At 40.5% G+C, this 23,889-nt stretch overlaps 1 protein-coding gene across 1 annotated transcript in view; it reads left to right on the top strand.

Moving 5' to 3' along the window:
- Positions 1 to 530: 530 nt before the first annotated feature.
- ARHGEF28 (Rho guanine nucleotide exchange factor 28) overlaps positions 531 to 23,889 on the top strand; it is a 223,182-nt gene continuing 199,823 nt past the window's right edge. Inside the window, exon 1 of the mRNA XM_042781320.1 lies at positions 531 to 615. Within this exon, the coding sequence (XP_042637254.1) occupies positions 531 to 615 (85 nt within the window). The remainder of the gene's footprint in view (positions 616 to 23,889) is intronic.

Consider the following 23,889-nt stretch of genomic DNA (forward strand, 5'->3'; position numbering starts at 1 on the left):
GCGTACCGCACTTTCTGGCTGTCCACACACATAAACCTCAGCCTGTATCTGACACTGCATTGGGTGGCTTTTCTGGGAAACAATACTCTACCTCCAGAGCAAAACAAGTGCTGGTATTTGGAGGCTTTTCTGGAATCACAGGCAGCTTTCCTTCAATTCCCACTTTCTTCCTTTCTTCATTTCCATTTCCAGCAACATGGAGAGGGGAGTTAATGATTCATTTGCTCCCAATGACCTTTTGAATAACTGGACTGCGATGTATCAGCCTGACGCTTAGCTCCCTCTCTCTCCCTCTTCCACTTCCCTAGTTTGGCTTTAATATTTACAGCCTCCTTCTCCGTCTACATGCCTGAACGCCTGAAGGAAGCAAAACATTTACTGCCTCTCCCTCTCCGGTGTTTGCGAGCTATTTCATCCAGCCTCATTCCTTCCTTTTACATCACACGGGGAGACTTGCCTCCTGGCTGGGACACCCGGTGTTCTTCCTGAACTGCGGCTGTTTCATCTGTTGATTTCACCAAAACACAAAGATGGACTCTGACTCAGACTCCCCTTTCAACTACTCGTGGCCTTCCTTTCCCAAAATGAGGATTCGACGAAGGGCATCAAAACAAGGTAGATCAAAATATCTTTTATCTCCCCTCCAAGGAGACAAAACAAACATCTTTGTACTCTTACCTTTCTTTTCCTTGTTTCTCTGCCAGACTGTTCTCTGATGAAGTATATGCTTGTACACGTCTTTATAAAATTCTATATAAATACTTTACATATAAACTTCTGAGGTAAACCTACTTATTTGTCTTATTTTCCTTTCACTTTCAAGCTAACTTTGTGTTATATTATACATGTGTAATCCTGTTAAAAAACATAGTAGAAGGTAAATGTTTTGGATTCACTTCATCAGGGTTACCTTGGAGTTACCTTGACAATAAAGTATCTTGTTGGTTCAAACATGTCCAATTCTTGTGGGCTTTGATACTTGGTTTCTGCTGCTTGTGTGTTTTGTTTTTCAAATATGGTTTAATTTTTTTTGAATGTTTTACATCTAAGAAAATGGTTCTTTCTGTTTTATGTCATTTTGATGATTTTATAGGTGTTATAAGGAACAGATTTTTTTTTTTTTTAATTGCTTTCAATGAGAAAGGCTGTGTATCTCCAGGGTTTACAGTTATATATTAGAAAAGTTTATTAGCAGTAATCACCATGTAAGCAGAGTCCTTCACTGTCAGAGAACGAAGGACCATTTCTCAAACCAAACCAAACTCACTGCCGTCGAGTTGATGCCGAGTCATAGTGACCCCTGCCTGAGGCATATGACTGCTAACCAGAAGGCTGGAGGTTCAAACCCACCAGCCATTCCTTGGAAGGAAGATTGGGCAATCTACTTCTGTAGTGATACTGCCTCAGAAGCCCAAGGAGGGGTCGCTATGAGTCAGACCGACTTGATGGCAGTGAGTTTGGTGGTGTGGTTTCCTTTCAAACATTTTGTGTTTTTGTATCTAAAGTAGGTTTCTTATAAACAACATATAATTGGATCATGTTTTCTTACTCATTCTGTATTTTGATTGGAGAGTTTAATTCATTTATATTTAAAGTAATTACTGATAAGGAAGGACTTCTGCCATTTTGCTGTTTGTTTTCTGTGTGTCCCTCATTGCCTCTAATACTGCCTACTTTTGTTGTTGTTGTTGTTATGTGCCATTGAGTCAGACCCGACCCGACTCATAGTGACCCCTCCTTGGGTTTCCGAGGCAGTATCACTACTGTAGTAGATTGCCCAACCTTCCTTCCGAGGAGTGGCTGGTGGGTTTGAACCATCAGACTTCTGGTTAGCAGTCAAGTGCCTTAGGCATTACACTACCAGAGCTCCTACTTTATTTTTGGTCATGCACCATTTTGATTCATTTGTTTCCTTTTGAGTATATATTTTTTAGAATATTCTTTGTGGTTACCATAAGAGTAATATTTGGCATCAAGCATCTCTTTTCTTTTTAATATCCCATCATGTCCTTGTTATAATTTTTTTTTTTTTTTTTTTTTGATAGAAACACACTTATTCTACTGGTTTATTTAGAGAGTGATGTGAAAATATGAAGAAGGGATTTGGTAATAATAATAATAATAAAACTAGTTATAAGAGGAAAACTTGATTTAGCAGAAACCCAGTATTATTTTTCAAATAAAAAATATCTAACCCACTGCTATTGAGTCAATTCCAACTCATAGTGACCCCCATTGGGTTTCCAAGGCTATAAATCTTTATGGAAGTAGATTGCCTCATCTTCCTCCTATGAATAGTCAGTGGGTTTGAAACCCTGACCTTCTGATCAGAAGTCAAATGCCTTATCCACTGTACCACCAGAGCTCCTTTTCTCATGCCATTAGAAGGCAAGAGAAAATGATGTGTTTAGGAAGCAGTGCTCTTGAAAATAATCATGATCTAGATAGAAGTATGCTGTAAGTAAAGCTTAAAAATGATTAAAAGCAAGCTGACCAAAATGTATTCTTGAAGTTCTTAAAAATTTCCCTTTTCTATTTCATGGGCAGCTGTAGGACACACTGTACTGGGAGCCTAGTGGTTAATGATTGGAATGGGCCAGAATTCATGACTGTTCCGCTTCATGAGCTCCAGGAATGCCTGGAGTTTTGTTTTGTTGCTTTCAGTACATTCAACCAAGAAATTATATATATATATATATATATATATATATATATAGGGATTGAAGCTTTCCTAAGGTTTCCATAATTACCATTCAGCCTTTAAAATGTACACTTTACTATAAATCATCAGGACCAGCCATTTCTTTGTGCCTTTCATCCACTTTAGCAACTTCTCTTCTTCTTTGCTTTCCCAGCTCATATACTTCTGTAATGACAAAGTGTCAAGAAGTGCTTCCCCCTGCCTTGTACAAAGCAAGTGTACTTTTGCCACAGAAGGCAATGCTCATCAGAAAGCTTGACAACCTTGGGAAGCTTAGATAGGACCAGATTATCTGTAGTCATAATCAAAATAACTAATGTTTATGTGACACTTTATCAATAATAGTAACTACCATTTACTAAACTATAGTAGGTACTTTTCATAAATGATGTGATTCTTAAAATACTAGATATTAAATCTGTTTTACAGATGAGGAAACTGAGGCTTAGATAGTTTTAAAGATATCTCTAAAGCCATAATAGGCAATGCAGGGCAGAGTAACCAGGGTAGAATATGGAAGGGAGAGGAATGAATGACATAGTGTATAAAGTGCTTCATGTTCATTATCTGGTAAATTAGATATGAGAGTCATCCTCATTTTTGTCTTGGGGACTGTACGACTCAGAAAGGAGAAATGAGTTGCCCAAGGTGAGAGCTAATAAATGGCAGAGTGAGGCCTAGATCCAGGACACTGGACTCCAGAGGTTTACTTCTGCCCAGTATGTTTCACTACCACCTAATAGAGGTAAGAGATGGTGAACTTCAGTCAGTCACTGCTTTGTGTTCAAAAGGTTCATTGTTTCTCACCATCTTAGCTTCCCCCTCTCCTTGGTGAATCTTTGACTAGAGGTGCTAGTCGAAACCCTGAAGGAATTGTCGTATGTCTTGGTACACCCATGTTGTTGTTGTTGTTGTTGTTATGTGCCGTCGAGTCGGCCCCGACTCATAGTGACCCCTCCTTGGGTTTCCGAGGCAGTATCACTACGGAAGTAGGATTGCCCAACCTTCCTTCCGAGGAGTGGCACCCATACCTACACATAAACAATACTGATGTACACTCCAGGTTTGGGGCAGATGACTGGAGCCTTGGCTAAATGGCTGAGGAGAGGAATAGGTGGGACAAACTGGGAAAACGTTGGGGTGGGAGTGCCTCCCGTGTGTCCTGGAAAGCTAACAGGTTTATCGCAACAGAGAAAGATAGAGATGAAGTGAGAGAGTTGAGAGTGCTGGGAATGGAGACGAGAATCACAAGACCACTATTTCAGCTTTTGTCATGAGCTCAATCAATGGATTGAGGACAGGTACATAATCTGAGCAATAATCTCTGACATAGAAAGTATTTAGATGCCTGTAATGAAGACATTTCAGAAGGTTTAATGATAATTTCTGAAGTTGAGCTACTTTTATCTCACGGGCTTCCTTACTCTTCCTCTATTCCCTTCCTCACTTCCTTGCTTTTGTGAAGCTTCATTAAGTACACACATATCCACACCCCTATGCGCATGTGTGCATGGGTGTGTTCAGTCCTGAAATTCCCCCAAAGGGGCATGAATACCAGGAATGAGTCACTAGAGGAATCCATATTAAGGAAGAGAAACATTTTCCTAAAGGTAACATAACCTGCTAAGATTTTCTTGGCTCACAATAAAGATAGTGTTTAATCTCATGCACAGCAATTTCAATTTCAGACTTTGCCTTGAGGCCTACCTTTGTGTGCCCATTACAAGCACTTTGCCAAGCAACAGGCCTAAGTATTCCTTGTGGCTTCCTGTAGTTAAACAAACACCTTGCCAAATTTTCTAAATAGACTTTTTTCCCCCCTTTATCTGGGCCAGCGCACATTCTCTGGAAAGGTATCTTTCTCCATTAATCTATGTAGATGGGATGGAAAAATATTGACATTTTTTAATCCTTCTGTTTAGAATCCTATCCCACATGTCCCCTCACCTCTCCATCTCTGCGCTACTTTTTTGGGGGAAGGACTAATGATTGTTTATTCAGTTACATTAATTACATGTAGTAGAAAGCAGTAAATTCCATTGAAGAGTTCAGGACAAATTACTGCAGAAGTTCAAGGCAAAGAGATCAATTAGTTCAAGCTGGATCATGAAAGCAGTGTTTGTCTTTACAGTAGACTATGAGTAACTGATGGGGTTTTAACGTGCAGGGTGGTACCTCTAAGAACATGTGCAGTAAGACATACACACAGTGTAACAAAGTAATGAAAAATAGCCCAGCCTTGTGGACTTTTGATCCATGTTGTTGTTGTTATGGGCCCTCCAGTCATCTCTAACTCATAGAGACCCGTCTTTGGGTTTCCAAGGCATTACCACAACGAAAGTAGATTGCCCAACCTTCCTTCGAGAAGTGGGTGGTGGGTTTGAACCGCCAGCGCATTGTTGTTGTTGTTATGTGCCGTGGAGTCGGACCTGACTCATATCGACCTCTCCTTGGGTTTCTGAGGCAGTATCACTACGGAAGTAGATTGCCCCATCTTCCTTCTGAGGAGTGGCTGGTGGGTTTGAACCATAAGCCTTCTGGTTAGCAGTCAAGTGCCTTAACCACTGTGCTACCAGAGCTAGCTCCCCCCACCAGCCCATAGAGGTTTGGAAATGTCAGGTGATGCCAGATGTCCTTGGGAGCTGCTATGTTGATCTAGACAACTAGTTTTGTCTGCCTAGTATCCTTCTTCTCTGCACAGAGTTCACATTCTTTAGGGAGTGACTCTCTCACTGCTCTGGCTGTGGGTCCAAATGATGCCACCCCTTTTCATGTGACCTTGCCTCTCTGGGCTCAGTGGGAGGGGCATCCCACCCAGACTGTGCCAGTCATAGCACTTCTCCTGCCTGGCCACAGCAATTGGCCCAGGATAAAACATGTGACCCAATCTTGGCCAACCAAAGTCCTTCCTTGGGAGTGTTCAAACTAGAGTTTGGAGGGAGAGAGCTTCCTTTTGGGTGGCAATGCTGTGGGGGACTGAGTGAAAACCATTAGCTGGAAGAAGCCAGTTTTCAGTAGGAGGAAAAAGTATAATCATGCCAAGAGAAGCAAAATTGAGCCATAAGGTCCTGCTCTCCTCCCTCCCTCTCAAGACTTAGATCTAAATTCTTCTTTCATTTCTGTGAGCTGCCCTCACATGTCTCCAATAAATCTCCTTCTACCCACTTTTATTTTTATTCTAATGGGTTCGGGGATATTTCTCCCACTTTTCTCCAGGAAACCCCAACTTGCTCTTTAAGATGCAGCTTCAAGTTCCTTTTCAGGGAAGCTTTCCCTGAATCCCCTCAGATTTCATCCTTTCATTCTCTGTGCCACACACTCTGGATTTTTCAAAGATAGCCTCTCTCAGTACCATATTGCAGCTGTTGTTGCTTGTCTGTCACCTTAAGACACTGAATTCCTTGAAGGCTGTGACTGGCTGACCTATTTTCTCATCTCCATGGCTGGGTCACAGAAAGCAGGCAGTGAAAATTGAAAGTGAATTGTGGCACAAATTGACTGACACAGTACTCAGTCCTTGTCTTGTAGGGTGGAGGAGGGGTAACGGTATATTTCAGTCTAATATAGAAAACTTGGTCGCATGCAGTAATATAGTCATTTTTAGTAAATGCTCATTCTCTTTAAGTAAAATATCCAATCTTCCAGATTTCTTCTTCTTCCTCTTCTTTTCCAAACTCCAAACCAAATTCACTCCCCTCAACTCAGTTGTGACTTACGGTGATCCCCACTGGGTTTCCAAGGCTAGAAATCTTTATGGAAGCAGACTGTGTAATCTTTCTTCCTTGGAGCAGCTGGTGGGTGTGAATCACTGACCTTTCGGTAATCAGCCAAGTGCTTTAACCACTATACCACCATAGCTCCTTCGTCTTTGCTGAGGTGGTATCGAATGTGATTGCCTGGTGAGGATACATAGGGAGAGGAAGGATCCTTCAATCCATGTGATGCCTTCTTGGACCCTCCTTGTGTTTGTTGTGGACCAGCTATTCTAATCCCTTCCCTGAGGCATGACTATTTTATTACCGGGTGTAATAAAATCTATAACCAAAGAGCTGGAATCCTCTCCCTGGTCTTTCAGGACCTGGAAATATGTATTCACTGATTTGGCCTCACTGAGGCCCTTACACTTAAGAAACTTTGGAATTTCTGCCATTGGCCACTGACCCGTGTACTTCATTTACCATTGGGCCCCTTCCTCCATACTATAATGGGCCCTATGGCAGGCTATGCGTGTTCAAGTCAGCCACTTCCTGCCCCTCTCAGAGGCCTATGGAAATTTAGGGATTATTTTGCAACATTTGGGCAACTGAGAGCAGCCCAAGAAAGCTGGCCCTGGCCCTCCTGCCTCACCTCTCTCTATCACCAAGTGTGCTTTGAGGTGACTGTCTTCATGGTGGTGTGGCAGTCTACAAGGTGCTGTCCTTATGAGCCCCAGAAAGAAGCAAGAAAAGCCCATCCATCCTCAGAGGAACCCTGGCCTAGTTAACACTTTTCTTCGTAAGCAGGGAATCACTTCTCTCCTCCCTTTCTTCTCCCACTTTTTTCTTTCTCTATTATTCTTTCTTTCTTTCTTTTTTTTTTTTTTATTAGGATTTGGGTGAAGATTTACAGAGTAAATTCACTTTTCATACAGCAGTTCACATACACTTTGTCTCATGTCATTGACCAAAATTTACAATGCAGCAGCTCCCCTCCCACTTCCTCCCCACAGCCACCTCCTCCCAGTGTCCATCCCTTCATACTCTTCTGCACCCTGAGAGGCCCATTGTCTGCCAACCCTGTATATGATCTTGGATACACTCTCCATTTAGACATACATAATTGTTTAGCTTGTTCACCCATCTATCCGTCCCTATACCCATGTTTGCTTTCATTGACAACTCAGTATTGTATTTGCAAAGGGGTTCACATTTGTTGTTTGTACTGCCCATGTAACTCTCTCTGTCTTTCTCATCCTCAATGCTGCCATATTGGTCACTCACATTTGGTACATTGCCCTTCTCTTCACCCAAATCAATATTTATCTCTATCTATCCAACAGCATTCCCTCCCCTTCCCTCCCACCTCTGGTAACCAACAAAGAAAATGTCCTCCAATATATAAACCTTTCCTTAACTTTCACAATAATGGACTAATACAATATTTGTCCTTTTGTGACTGACTTATTTCGCTCAGCATAATGTCCTCCAAGTTCATCCACGTTATGCGGTGTTTTGCAGATTCTACATTATTCTTTAGCGTTGCATAGTATTCCATTGTGTGAATGTACCAAAGTTTGGTTATCCATTCCTCAGTTGTTGGACATCTAGGTTGTTTCCAAGTTTTGGCTATTGTAAATAGTGCTGCAATGAACATCGGCGTGCATATATCTGTTCTTGTTATGGCTCTCACTTCTTTAGGGTATATACCTAGTAATGTGATGGCTGGGTCAAATGGCATTTGTATTTCCAACTTTTGAAGGAATCGCCATACTGCTTTCCACAATGGTTGTACCATTTTACAGTCCCACCAGCAGTGTATGAGAGTCCCAATCTCTCCACAACCTCGCCAGCATTTGTTATTTTCTGTCTTGTTGAACTTTGCTACTAGTGCTGGAGCAAGATGGTATCTCATTGTTGTTTTGATTTTCATCTCTCTAATAGCTAATGATCATGAGCATTTCTTCATATGTTTGTTGGCCGCTTGAATATCCTCCTTGGTGAAGTGTCTATTCATGTCTTCTGCCCATTTTTTAATTGGATTGTTTGTCTTTTTGTTATTGAGGTGTTGGAGTGTTCTATAAATTCTAGAGATAAGTCCCTTGTCAGATATGTTATTACCAAATATTTTTTCCCAATCTGTAGGTTCTCTTTTGACTCTTTTGGAGAAGTCTTTGGAAGCACATAAACATTTAATTTTTAGAAGGTCCCAATCATCTGGCTTCTCTTCTGCTGTTGGTGCATTTTGAATTATGTTTGGTAGTCTATTTATACTCTTTCTTTTTTTAATTTTGTGATTTGGGTGAAAGTTTACAGAATAAATTCATGAGTCTAGTTCTGAATTTCCCAGATGGTATCACTATGGAAGTAGATTGCCCAGTCTTCTGGTTAGCAGTCAAATGTCTTAGACACTATATGCCATCAAGCTCCATCTATCTATCTATCTATATCTATATATATATTCATTCATACATTCATTCATTCTAACCTATCTAGGAATTGTCCCTCTCCTCCCCTCTCATCCCTAGTAACCAACAAAGAAAGTTTCCTTCCATGTATAAGCCTTTCCTTGAGTTTATTTTTATTTTTATTGGGATTTGAGTGAAAGTTTACAGAGCAAATTCATTTTCCATACAGTAGTTCACATACACTTTGTCTCATGACATTGATTGCAATCTCCCATAATGCAACAGCTCTCCTCCCACTTCTTCCCTATAGCCACTTCTTCCCTATGTCCTTCCCTCCATGCACTCCTGCCCCCCGAGCTGTCTCCCTGTGCATATACAGTCCTTCTGTTCTCCCATGATTGACCCCTCCAAGGAGTGTATCTACCTGATATAAATGTTCAGCTCATGTGCCTATCTTTTATTAGGCTGGAAGCCACAGGAGTGAGTTCAGTTCCAGACCTGAAGGACAGCTAAGGGCCATACTCTCAGGGGTTCCACCAGGCTTCATCAAACCAGCAAACCTGGTCCTTCTCCCCACCAAATGATTTTGAGTTTTGTTCTACATTGTTTTCCCACTCTATCCAGGATCTCCTACATAGATCCCCCTCTGAGTGGTTGTCAGTGGTAGCCAGGCATCATCTAGTTCTTCTGGTCTCATAGACATAGAGACTGAGGATCATATGGTGTACAGTCCCTTGGACTAATTGTTTCCATCCATCTTTGGTTTTCTTCATTCTACTTTGCTCTGGATGAAGAGAGACCCATTGATGCTTCTAGATAGCTGCTTGCAAGCTTTTAAGATCACAGTCGCTACTTGCCAAAGTAGGATGTGGAACAATGTTTTTTCTACAATTATTATGGAATGAAAAGGATGTGGTTTCTCTTCTTCCTAGCATTATGGGTCTGAGAAATCCCTTACCTAATAGGAGCTCTGGTGGCGTAGTGCCTAAGGCATTTGACTGCTAACTAGAAGGCTGGATGTTGAAACCCACCAGCCACTCCTTGGAAGGACGGTTGGGCAATCTACTTCTGTAGTGATACCGCTTTGGAAACCCAAGGAGGGGTCGCTATGAGTCAGATTCGACTTGATGGCAGTAAGTTTGGTTTGGTTTTGGTTAATATCTCATGGGCTCTTCCTCTAGGCCTGGGTTTGGATGAGATGAGAACTAAAGGAATTTAGAGAAGGTCTTGCTCTCTTTCTGTCAAGGGACATACAGATTTAATTCATCTGTGAAATTAAGGACTTTTGACCTCAATGACTCTTGAAAAATTATTTCACATTTTGGATAATTCATCTTTTTTTGGGGAGGGGTATAAGGACAGTTTTTTTTTTTTTTTTTTAAACCCCACAACACACTAAATAAATGAGCTAAATATAAATAGTATACATTTGAACTTCATAGTTTAAGGAAAGGAAACATCAATTTACTTCACACAGCAAGTCAGAATAAAATCTAGAAATCTGAATTGCGTCCTACCTTTGAATAACCTCCAAATGCTTTTCTTTGTGTACATGCATTAAAAAAGAGAGATGAAGAGGGAGCATCACCAACTTCTTTTGAGTCTATTGAAGGATGTGTACTATTTCTGCAAGCTTTGAAGCACTTTAGTGTTTAATTAACTTTTCATAAATTATTTTTTTTTCCCGCTTGTCTTAAACATTTTTCTTGGCTACAGTTTTATATTTAAGTGCGTTTTGATAATCAGGCCCCAAATTCCCAAAAAAACATTGGTACAGAAAAGAGGAAAAACAAATAACTACAATTAACCTTTGTTATATTACCTTTCAAATTATTACTTGTATTAACTTATTTTCATTGCTCAATTGTTATTTTTTATACTTGTAAAAATTGTTTGAACATCTTGGATTGGGATGGAATTCATTGCAATTTTTCTCCAATTAGTTTGATGAAAATTCTCTTTTTCATTTAATAGTGTTTGACTTAGTGGCAAGATTTTCAGGAATTAATTAAATTTTTAATTAAGGGATGATATACATGGCTATTAGGGCTAATGTATTATAAAAGGAATCAGGAAAGTCATCTTTGAGAGTCAAAACCAAGATGTTCTGAATTTTTCCTTCTTTCCTGTAGTGATGAGCCTCATGGCTCATCTGTGAAATTTGAAGACTGTAGGGGAATATGCTACCTGAGCATGTTAACAAAAGCTATCATTTGCTTTCAAAGAGGCTCTCTTTGCTCTCTGATGATAAGCCGATACACATTATGGAGGTAAGACTGAACTAGTGCTTGTGGGTTTGGGATGTAGAATAAGCTAGTGATTTGTTTTTAGTGCCAGAAGATGAGCCTCTCAGGTTGGAAGGCACTCAAATTATGACTGGGGAAGAACTGCCTCCTCACAGTAGAGTCAATCTTAATGATGTGGATGGAGAAAAGCTTTCAGGACCTCCATTTGCTGATGAAGCACAACTTTAAAAGGGAAGAAACAACTGTAAAGATTCATTAAAGATTGGAACATGGAATGTACAAAGTATGGATCTAGGGAAACTGGAAGTTATCAAAAATGAAATGGAATGCATGAAGATAGATTTCTTAGGCATTAATGAGCTGAAATGGACTGGTTTGGGGCATATTGGAATCAGACAATCATATAGTCTGCTATGCCAGGAATGTAAAATTAAAGAGGAATGGTGTCACATTCATCATGAAAAAGAATGTTTCAAGACCTATCCTGAAGTACAGTGCTGTCAGTGATAGGATAATATTCATATGCCTACAGGGAAGATGTAATGCCTAAGGCACTTGACTGCTAACCAGAAGGCTGGTGGTTCAAACCTACCAGCCACTCCTCAGAAGGAAGATGGGGCAATCTACTTTGTTAGTGATATACTGCCTCGGAAACACAAGGAAGGGTCGCTATGAGTCGGGTCCGACTCGACAGCACATAACAACAACAACAACAGGAAAGACCAGTTCATACTACTATTATGCAAATTCACTCACCAACCACTGAAGTCAAACTTAATGCCATCCAGTTGGTTCTGACTCATAGCATCCCCCGTTGGGTTTCAGAGGCTGTAAAACTTTATAGAAGTCGATTACCCTATCTTTCTCTGTAGAGCAGCTAGTGGGTTTGAACTGCTGACCTTCTGGTTAGCGGCCAAATGCCTTATCCACTGTGCCACCAGAGCTTCTTACTCTAAAGCCAAAGAGGAAGAAATTGAAGATTTTTACCAACTTTTGCATTCTGAAATGATAGAATTTTTCAAGACCAATGACATATTCATTGCAAATACCTTTCTCCAACAACATACATGGCAACTATACACTGGACCTCACCAGATGGAATATACTTCGGAAGGAAGGTTGGGCAATCCTACTTCCATAGTGATACTGCCTCAGAAACCCAAGGAGGGGTCGCTATGAGTCGGGTTTGACTCGACGGCACATAACAACAACAACTTGGAAATAGACAATGGAGAAACTCAGTATCAGTCAAAACAAGGCAAGGAGGTGACTGTGGAACAGATCATCAGTTGCTCCTATGCAAGTTCTAGCTGAAACTGAAGAAAATGTAAACAAGTCCATGAGAGCCAAAGTACAACCTTGATTATATCCCACTTAAATTTAGAGACCATCTGAAGAATAGATTTGATGAATTGAACACCAATGACCGAAGACCAGATGAATTGTGGGATGACATCAAGAACATCATACATGAAGAAAGCAAAATGTAATTTAAAATGCATAAAGGAAGAAAAGACAAACATGGATGTCAGAAGAGACTCGGAAATGTGCTCTTGAATGGAGAGTAGCTAAAGCAAATGGAAAAAATGATGAAAGAACTGAACAGAAAGGGTGGCTCAAGAAAACAAAATCAAATATTATAATGAAATGTGCAAAGACCTGGCATTAGAAAAACAAAAGGGAAGAACACTCTCAGCATTTCTCAACCTGAAAGAATTGAAGAAAAAAATTTAATCCTTGAATTGTATTATTGAAGAATTCTATGGGCAAAATATGGAATGATGCAGGAAGCATCAAAAGAAAATTGAAGGAATACATAGAGTTACTGTTCCAAAAGAATTGTTCAATATTCAATCATTTCAGGAGGTAGCATATGATCAGGAACCAATGATATTGAAGGAAGAAGTCCAAGCTGCACTGAAGAAATTAGCTAAACACAAGGTTCCAGGAATTGATGGAATACCCATGGAAATGTTTCAACAAACAGATACAGCATGGGAGGTGTTTACTTGCTTATGCCAAGAAATTTGGAAGACAGCTATCTGACCAACTGACTGGAAGAGATCTGTATTTGTGCCCATTTCAAAGAAAACTGATCCAACAGAATGTGGAAATTATCAAACAATATCATTAATATCACACACAAGTAAAATTTTGCTGAAGATAATTAAAAAATGATTGCAGCAGTATACTGACAAGGAACTTGCAGAAATTCAAGCTGGATTCAGAAGAGGACATAAAATGAGGGATAGCATTGCTGATGTCAGATGGATCTTGGCTGAAAGCAAAGAATACAAGAAAGATGTTTACCTGTGTTTTATTGACTATGCAAAGGCACTCGACTGTGTGGATCATAAACAATTTTGGTTAAAATTGCAAAGAATGAGAATTCTAGAACACTTAATTTTTCTTATGAGGACCATGTACACAGACCAAGAGGCAGTTGTTTGAACAGAACAAGGGGAATACTACATGTTTTAAAATCAGGGTTGTATCCTTTCACCATACTTATTCAATTTAAGGAGCTCTGGTGGCGTAGTGGGTAAGGCATTTGGCTGCTAACCAGAAGGTTGGCAGTTCAAACCTACTAGCTACTCTGTGGGAAGAAGATGAGGCAATCTACTTCAGTAAAGATTTATAGTCTTGGAAACCCAGTGTGGGTTGCTATGAGTTGAAATCAACTCATTGGTAGTGTTTTTTTTTTTTTTTTAATGAAATCTGTATGCTGAGGAAATAATCCAAGAAGCTGGATTATATGAAGAAGAACACAGCATCAGGGTTGGAGAAGACTCTTTAACAACCTGTGATATGTAGATGACACAATCTTCCTTGCTGAAAGTGAAGATGACTTGAAGCACTTATTGAGGAAAATCAGAAAATCAGTCTTTAGTATGGATTAAACCTCAGCATAAAGAAGATGCAAATCCTCACAGCTGGATCAATAAGCAACATCACAATAAATGGCAAGAAGATTGAAGTTGTCAGGGATTTCATTTTACCAGGATCCACAATTGACACCTATGGAAGCAGCAGTCAAGAAACCAATGTTGTATTGCACTGGGCAAATCTGCTACACAACACGTCTTTAAAGCATTAAGGAGCAAGGGTGTCATCTTGGCATGTTGCCTAAAGCATTTGACTGCTAACCAGAGGGCTGGTGGTTCAAGCCCACCAGCCACTCCTTGGAAGGAAGGTTGGGCAATATACTTCTGTAGTGATACTGCCTCGGAAACCCAAGGAGAGGTTGCTATGAGTTGGATCCAAATCAACAGCAGTGTGTTTGTTTTTTTTGGTTTGATATGCATGTGAAAGTTGAACTCTGAATATACAAGACTGAGAAAGTTTGATGCCTTTAAATTGTGGTGTTGGCAAAGAATACTGAATACACCATGGACTACCAGAAAAACGAACAAATCTGTTTTGGAGGAAGTACAACCAGAATGCTCCTTAGGGAGAATGGCCAGACTTTGTCTCACCTACTTTGGTCATGTCATCAGAAAAGACCATTCTCTGGAGAAGGATATCATGATTGGTAAAATAGAGGGTCAGTGAAAAGAACAAAACCCTGAACAAGGTGGATTGACACAGTAGCTGTTACAATGGGCTTAAGCATAGCAAGGATTGTGAAGATGACACAGGACCGGACATTGTTTTGTTCTGTGGTACATAGAGTCTCTATGAGTCAGAGCCATCTGGACGGCACCTAAGAACAGCAGCAAGAACTGATTTGTTCTTCCCATGGAGGTCACGTAGAAGCTGAGTACCTTTACATTCGATTTGGAATAAATACCTAGAACTCCCTCACCACCTTGAGACTCCTAAGTCCCTGACAATGAGGAGTCGTGGTTACGAATTTTAATAAATCCCATATGAAGATCTCATTCATGCCCACCTTCCTGAAGGTGGCCCATAGTTAGGATAACAGAACAGAACTCAGAAATTAAGTTGATTCCCCAGTCAGCAGAAACCCAGAAAATTTGGAGAACTACCAGGCAGTTCTTGGTTTTCATCATTTATTCATTCATTAATTTGCAGTATTCTTGTTATGGACACAGAAAAAAAATAAGTCAAAGGATTTACATATCAATGGAGAATTCTCTATTTTGCCAGCGTAGTTCCTTGTCTATATAGAACTTAATTACTTTTTTTTTATTTAGGGGGCAAAACCACCTGTAGCTTTAGAGATAGGCACTGGGCAACTTGAGCACATCAGGACTTTGAAGTATACAAATCTTTTGTGGTGTGTGCCAGTGTCTTTGCATAAGATTATAAAGTATTTGAATTATTTAAAGAATTCCTTGTGAGGATGACCTACATGGGCATCTTCCTCAATAGTTTTGTTTCTAGTTTTGTCTCGGTTCACCTGCATTGAGCTCTTCAAAGTCCTGCCACTTTATTTGAGGTCTTTCAGTTCTATCATGGTGTTGTGTAGCATGTTAGTTTATTTTCTCCTTCTTATTTTGCCAGTTTTTCTTTTATGTAAACTAACTTGCTTTAGGCCTTGGGGAATTGCATGGAGAAAGAAAGGAATTGTTGATTGAATCTAATCACACCAAAGTCCACACACCACACATGACTGAGTATCTACTTGGTAGCTTGGGGGCAGCAAGGGCAGAGAAAGGTATTTACATATGAGAGTCTTTAGTGTTGAAATATAAACACGTGTAGTTTTAGAGGCTACTTTGTGCTACTGTAAATAGAATGAGAACACGGAAAGATTCGAGGGAAAGTTGTTGTCCTCAGAAGAGTGTATTTTTTTTCTCTTTCAGTCTTTTTCTCTCGCTCTCTGTGTCTGTCTCTGTCTGTCTCTGCCTCTCTACCTGCCCGAGTGCTTCCAATGTGTTGAGAGAAAAGGCTTGTTTTTTCTTCAATAATTTTGACAATTAGGTCTTTCAAAACATTAGAATAAGAATTATTTTTTTTAAAGATCTGACTTGAAAGAACCAAGTTGTAACTTGTTACTTTCTAGAAGGGGTTTTAAACCGAGCCACACCAGGGAAAGGAAGGCTGGGAAAACTGCTCTCACTCTCAACACCTCTGGAATCCATTCACTGTCTTCCCAGCGTTATTATTGTTAGCAGGGCTGGTCTGAGAGTCCTGATCTCATCCCTTTTCTTTTTATAGGATCCCAGGAAGGTGAGGTAAGTTCTGAGGGTGAATTGGGCATTTGGATGCATTCCAGAAACTCTCTGGTTTGGTGGATAAAGATTGTCTGGGTTCTCCAGATACATTGGTGTGGACTATAATCTGCAGAGTAACTTTAGCTTACATGTGACCACAGGAAATGCCTGGGCTGAGGATAATTTTGCAGTTTGCACAGATCCTCTCTATAACCTCAAGTCCAACTCAGAAGAGTGAGGCTAAGAGATTTTTTAGGCCAACACTAATATCTGGAAAATCCTGAGGGAACTTTAGAAAAGGCATGGGCAAGGAGATAAATGATTTATCCCTGGAAATGTTCATGTCCACTTGTGAGGGTGGGTTTTTTCTTTCTTGTGTCACACTAAGACCATTGGTTTTAACAGTCTTTTGAAATTTTAGAAGTTGACCAGTTTCCCTTTTTAGGGAACTTTGGGAGGTAGTGCACTGCCGTGGAAAAGGGTGGTTTTGGTCTCTATTAGTACTATGTTTGCATCGTGGGCTCATCACTTAATAGTCTGTATAGGTTAATCACTCTGCTAGGGCCTCAGCTTTCTTATCTACTAAACAAAATGACAATATCACATGTAGTTATGCTGAGGAGTGGTGGCAGATAGTTGAAATATTACCGTGTAGTATTGGGCAGAACTTTTCCAGTTAATACATTTACACATCTAGTTGATTTACTGGTAACCTACTGATTTGCATGAGATCTTGCAGCTGTTCTTTTATTCAAATAGGAGGCACATTTTTTTTTGAAATAAGACTAATATTTTCTCTTAACTTTAGATGTAAAAATAGTCATTGTCAGAAATCTACAAGTTATAGATGGTAGAAAGTTGAAAATAAAAACCCCCAAGGATAGCTGATAACACTTTAGTTAGCATCTTAGTTTACCTTCACAGTCTTTGCTTTCAAGTGTGTTGCTTGTTGTCAAAGAGAGTGCAGTCAGATAGTTACTGCTTTGTAAATGAGTTTTCTCAGCAAGACTCACACTGCCACATCCCAGCAGCAGATCTCCAGGATGGATATCACAGGCCGGGGCACTGGGCAAACACACCTGGCCAGAAGTCACACGGGAACACATTAATGAAACTACTTAATGGGGAAATACCAGACATAGCTCAAATACCATTTTCTTTGATTCAAAATAGGATACTCAGTAACTACAATTATTAAAATAAAGTAACTTTGAACTACCTAGTAGAGTGTCTGCCTAGACTTGCCATTTGGTAGTTATGAGACCTTGGGCAGTTTCTGAAATAGCACCTCAGTGTCCTCATCTGTGGTGCAAACGTCAGAGATGCCTTGGAAGACAGGCCTGGTGATCTGCTTCGGAAAAGTCACAACCTTCAAAACCTTATGGAGCAGTTCTGTTGTTGTTGTTGTTGTTGTTATGTGCCATCGAGTCAGACCCGACTCATAGCGACCCCTCCTTGGGTTTCTGAGACAGTATCACTACAGAAGTAGATTGCCCAACCTTCCTTCCGAGGAGTGGCTGGCGGGTTTGAACTACCAGCCTTCTGGTTAGCAGTTAAATGCCTTAGGCACTATGCTACCAGAGCTCCTATGGAGCAGTTCTACTCTGTACATATAGGGTCTCCATGAGTCAGAGTTGACTTGACGACAACAAGTAACAGCTTCAAAGGGTTGTTTTGGGGATCAATGAGTCAATATATATATATAAATAATATGGAAGAAAGCCTGATTCATGGTAAGTCCCCTATTCATATTAGCTATGATAGTAGTAATACCCAGTATAATTAGCCAGTGAGTAGCAGGTGTTCAATAGGCAGTGACTTTTGTAGGACCTGTTGTTTTGCTTCTGTTCCCTCTCTTTTAATTTTTTTTTTCTGATTACTACCTTCTTCTCACTAACTCTGTTTTGCAAGTCTGCCTGATCTTCCCATTATTCTTTAAGTAAAAGAGTAACCGATTTGGTATTTTAAATAAAGGGCTTGAGCGTTAATATTCATGCTACTGCCACCAAAAGGGATGTCAGATGCATTTTCCTGTGCCATGGCATCTGTGTTGTCCGTATTGCTCAGAATCCAGTCAAGAAATCACTTGTCCCACCATAAGGAGAAAAATAAAACCCCTATTCACAGGAGTATGGCAGATCACACAGGACAAAATACAGAGGTAATAGAAAGGAGGAGCCCAGAGAGGAAGGAAAGCCTCATTTCTGTGAGGAGATGTCTCAAGGACCCCTTGGGGAGTAGTCAGTAAGGATTGTGCTTTGAGGATGTTTATAAGACTTGGAAATGGAGGCTGAGGCCCTGGGCTGGCCCCAGTGGGTAACACAGTACCTGGCACTTGGTAGACACTCAGTAAGTGTTGAAAGGAAGAAGAATGAATGAATGAAAGAGATAGGTGCTCCCATCACAACCTGGAGTAGCGCAAGAACAGCAAGACAGTACATAAGAAAACCTCCAGAACCTGAGAAAACTTTACCACACCAGAAGAGAATGTTCTCTTAGCTGAAGTATTATCAGGTTTCTACTCTTTTCTTAATAAAGAGGAGCTGGAAGTGATTCACCTACTCAGTGACTCTTTACTGAGTATCTCTGTGCCCTGAGCAGGTTCTAGGAACTGGGAAATACAGTGAACAAAGCATTCAAAGTCCCTGTTCTCATGAAGCTTATGTTCTAGTGGAAGGAAACAGACAATATGTGATATACAAATATATAGTACGCCAGGTGAGAATAAGTCCCATAAAGGAAAAGAAAGCAGGATATAGAGGGTTTCCATTTAATATATAATGGTCAGGAAGGGACTCTTTGATAAGATGACATTTGATCAGAGACCTGTAGGAAGTGAAGGAGCAAGACATCTGATATCCAGAGGAAAAGCAGTCCTGGTAGCGAAAATAGCAAGTGCAAATGGCCTGAGGCATAAAACAGCAAGGTGACCAATATGGCTGGAGAGGGTGGGCACAGAAGTTCAGAGAAGGTGGGAAGGGATAGCAGATTATGTAAGGTCTGCCGTATATTTCCACATTGTAAGCGATGGTAAAGTTTGGCTTTTATTCAGAATGAGATGGGAAGCCTTTGAAGAATTTTGCAGAGAGGCACAAGATGATTTTTTTTTTTTCCCTCAAAAAACATTTTATTGTGGTTTGGGTGAAAGTTTCCAGAGAAGATGAGTTTCCCATTCAATAATTTATATATACATTTTGTCTCGTGATGTTAGTTGCAATCCCCTCACTGTAACTGCACTCCTCCTACCTTCTCCTGGGGTTCCCTGTTATTGTTCACTTTATCAGCCTATTATTTGACTGAAAGGTGATCTCTAGGAGTGGGTTCAGTTCTAGGTTTAAAGGGTATCTACGGGCCATGGTCTCAGGGGTTTTATCACTCTCTGTCAGACAAGTAAGTCTGGTCTTTTTTATGGTTTTGAATTTTGAACCACATTTTTCTCCCACTCTGTCCAGGACTTTCTATTGTGATCCTGATTAGAGTGGTCAGTAGTTATGGCCAGGCACCATCTAGTTCTTCTAATCATAGGCTAACAGGCTGTGGTTCATGTGGTCCATTAGTCCTTTGGACTAATTGTTTCCTTGAGTCTTTGATCTTCTTTACTTTTCTTTGCTCTGGCCAGGAAGAGACCAGTTGTTGTATCTTAGATGGCTGCTCATAAACTTTTAAGACCCCAGTCGCTACTCGCCAAAGTAGGATGTAGAACATTGTCCTCATGGACTATGTTATGCCAGTTGATGTAGATGTCCTCTGAGACCATGGTCTTAAGCTCTCAAGCCCAGTGACTCAGACCCTTAAGGTGTTTGGTTACGGCTATGAAGTTTGTATAACTTTGCTCCCTGTGTGCTCTACTATAAGGAGCTCTCGTGGTGTAATGGTTAAGGCATTAGGCTGCTAACCAAAACAAAGGTCAGTGGTTTGAACCATTAACCACTTTGTAGAAAAAAGCTGAGGCAGTGTGCTTCTGTAAGGATTTACAACCTTGGAAACCCATTGGGGATTGCTATGAGCCAGAATTGACTTGATGGCAGTGAAGTTTTCTGTCTTTAGTTTATGCACTACTATATACCTGGATATATTTGTAGCACATACAAATATATATGTAGAAATATCCTCTCCTAAACTTATATATGCTTGTGGGTGTACTCCATACATAGTCCCACACCTGTTCAGCTTACAAATCTACCTATATATCCAAATGTACATTACTGTTTGTTATTACTGTTAGTGATGGTTTGTATATGCAATAGTATTTACCATTGTTGCCCTTTACTCCTGTGTACCTCTCAGTGTCTTCCTTTGCTTTGGTCATACTGTACTGACCTCCCCCTTATTGTGTATTGCCTTTCCCTTCAACCAAGTTACAAGTCTACTATCTAGTTAGTGATTTTTTCTTCTCCATACTCCCATTCTTGGTAACCATCAAATAATATTTTTTCAGTGTCTAAATCTTTCCTTGACTTTTAATAATACTAGTCTCATATATTATTTGTACTTTTGTGATTAACTTATTTCACTCCAGCATGGTCTTCTCCAGGTTCACCCATATTGTGGACTGTTTTGTAGATTCATTGTTATTTTTTAATGTTGCATAGCATTCCATTGTGTGTTCTTTCCAGCTTTTTGCTATTGTGAATAATCTGCAGTGGACATGGTATGCGTTTATCTATTCTTATCATAACTCTTATTTCCCTAGTATATTTACCCAGTAGTGGAATTGCTGGATCATATGGTATCTTTACTGCTAACTATTTAAGGAAGTACTATAACATTTTCAACAGTGGTTGTTCCATTTAATAATCCCTTTAGCAGTGTATGAGAATTCTACTCTCCTCACAGCCTCATCAGCATTTGTTGTTTTCTGATTTTTTAATCATTGCTATTATTGATGGACCAATAAACAGCATCATGATAAATGGAGAAAAGACTGAGGTTGCCAAAGATTCCATTTTATTTGGATCCATCATCAATGTCCTTGGAAGCAGCAATCAAGAAATCAAATGGCATATTGGATTGGTAAATCTTCTGAAAAGATTTCTTTAAAGTATTAAAGAGAAAGATGTCACTTTGAAGACTAGGGTGCATGTGGCCCAAGCCATGGTATTTTCAGTCACCTCATTTGCTTGTGAAAGCTGGACAATGAATAAGGAAAACTGAAGAAGAATTGATGCATTTGAATTATGATGTTAGGGAAGAATATTGGCTATACCATGGGCTGCCAGGAGAACAAACAAATCTATCTTGGACAAAGTAGAGCTGGAAAGCTTCTTAGAACTGAAGATAGTAAGATTTTGTGTGTCATAGTTTAGTCATGTTGTCAGGAGCCACCTGTCCTTGGAGAAGGATATCGTGCTTCACAAAATAGAGGATCAGCAAACATGATCAGCAGTGAAATGGATTGACACAGTGGCAACAATGAGCTCAAGCATAGTAACGGTTGTGGGGATGGCACAGCACCAAGCAGGGTTTTATTCTGTTGCACGTGGGTCACTATGAGTCAGAACTAACAAGATGGCACCTAATAACAATAACAGTATTACTGCCAGAATGAGGTGATATCTCGTTGTTTTGATTTGCATCTCTCTAATGGCTAATGATCGTGAGCATCTCTTCAGGTTGTTGTATCTTAGATGGTTGCTCATAAGCTTTTAAGACCCCAGTTGCTACTCACCAAAGTAGGATGTGGAACATTGTCCTCATGGACTGTGTTATCCCAGTTGATGCAGATGTCCTCTGAGTCTATGGTCTTAAGCTCTCAAGCCCAGTGACTCAGTCCCTTAAGGCCAACAACAAATGTTGGCTGCCTAAATGTCTTCTTTTGTGAAGTGTCTGTTGATGTCCTTTGCCCATATTTTAATTGGATTGTTTGTCTTTCTGTTATTGGGATGTTGAAGTTTTCCATAAATTATAGAGATTAGTCCCTTGTCAGATAGTGGCACAACATGTTTTGATTTCCTTTGTGAAAAGATTGCCTTGGTTATGTTGTGAAAAATAGGCTGACCAACAGTGGAAGCAGGAGACTGTTAGGATATTCTTACAGTAGACTAGGTAGGAGATTGCAGTGACTGCCGTGGGGTGGCAACAGAGATGATAAGAAAAGGTCAGATTCTGGATTTATTTGACTCAAAAAAAAAAAAAAAAGAAGTCAGTAGTCAAGGGTGACTACAAGGAAAGTGTTGCCAAACTCTCAAGCCCAGTGACTCAGACCCTTAAGGTGTTTGGTTACGGCTATGAAGTTTGTATAAGTTTGCTTATAGGGGCAGGTTTAGAAGGGAAAATCAAAGCTTCTATTTTGGAGCTCTGGTAGCATAGTACCTAAGGCACTTGACTGCTAACCAGAAGGCTGGTGGTTCAAATCCACCAGCCACTCCTCAGAAGGAAGGTTGGGCAATCTACTTCTGTAGTGATACTGCCTCGGTAACCCAAGGAGGGGTCACTATGAGTCGGGGCCGGCTCGATGGCACATAACAACAATGACAACAATGGACAACTAAATGAAGTTATTGAGGAGGTTGTTGTGAAGTTCAGGGGAGGGCATTTGGGTGTCATTGTCATATACTGTTATGTTATGCCATGGCATTATGTGACTGAGGGAACAAGTAGAAAGAAGAGGAGAAGTCTGAGGATTGACCCTGGGACACTGCACCCTTTAAAAATCTAGGACATTAGGAAGAACTAGTCACCAGGGCTGAGAAGGAAAGTGTGGTAAGATGGGAGAAGAGCCAAGAGATAGCAGTGGCCTGGAGGCCAAGGGGAAGAAGGAGGAATGAACTGTAGCAAAAGCTACTGTACGTCATGTAAGGTGAGACCTGGGAATTGGTCAGTAAATTGTGTCATAGGATGACCATTGGTGACTGGGATGGGAACTGTTTTAGTGGAATGCTGGGAGTTGAACTCTAATATAAATCTGATACATTTTGTGGTGGTTCATCATTCTCAGTAAAGCTTTCTAGCGTGTGCAGAAAGTTCTAGGTTTAAAACAAAGTACAGCAAATGAATGGATGAATAAATGAATAAAACCCACCCAGCCATTGTTAGGGATAGCAGGAAGGAGGGACCCTCACCTGACTTTTGCAGTCAAGAGCTTGGTGCCCAGAATGGGCCAAACCAGGTCAGCAGCAGGCTTGCAAAAGACTGCTTGCCTTAGCTGAGTCTGTTTATGTCTGGGCGTGGGTCTGTTTTATAACGGGTCAAGTAGGCCACATTTTCCTTTAACCACAAGGCCCTTAACATCTCCAGGGAGAGCTGGATCTCATTAGAAGTCAGGTTGCTGAGCCCTAACCTGGCCTGTGCTACTTTGTGTGTGTGTGTGTGTGTGTGTGCGCGCCAGATTTTGGGTAGTTATAAATCGCAGAGAAAAGGGAGACATGCACATCTGCCTTTCCTTCTATCGTAACTCCTGCCAATTCCCCTTCTTTCTATGGACAAAATATATTTACTCTCAGTCTCCTCTTTGTCACCTCACCAGAGCGTATAGGATAGCAAATGAAGTACTGGTGAGAATTCTGCTTCTGGGAGCCCTTGTAGAGACACAGATCAGGTTACAAAGCCAGGAGAATAATGCGAAAGGGGAGAGCTGGGGATCCCCTCGAAGTTACTGTTTATCCTCTAGGCACTGTGCAGTGAGAAATTGGCCCGAGTCCACTACGTCATGTTAGAACATCTTATTTTCTGAAATCCTCCCTTTGTTTGTTCCTGGGAAATGCTGTCTCCGATCATCTG

The sequence above is a fragment of the Orycteropus afer genome, unplaced genomic scaffold (assembly GCF_000298275.1).
Source record: "Orycteropus afer afer isolate SDZICR_OR568_19922 unplaced genomic scaffold, OryAfe1.0 scaffold00104, whole genome shotgun sequence".
Taxonomy (NCBI): Eukaryota; Metazoa; Chordata; class Mammalia; order Tubulidentata; family Orycteropodidae; genus Orycteropus; species Orycteropus afer.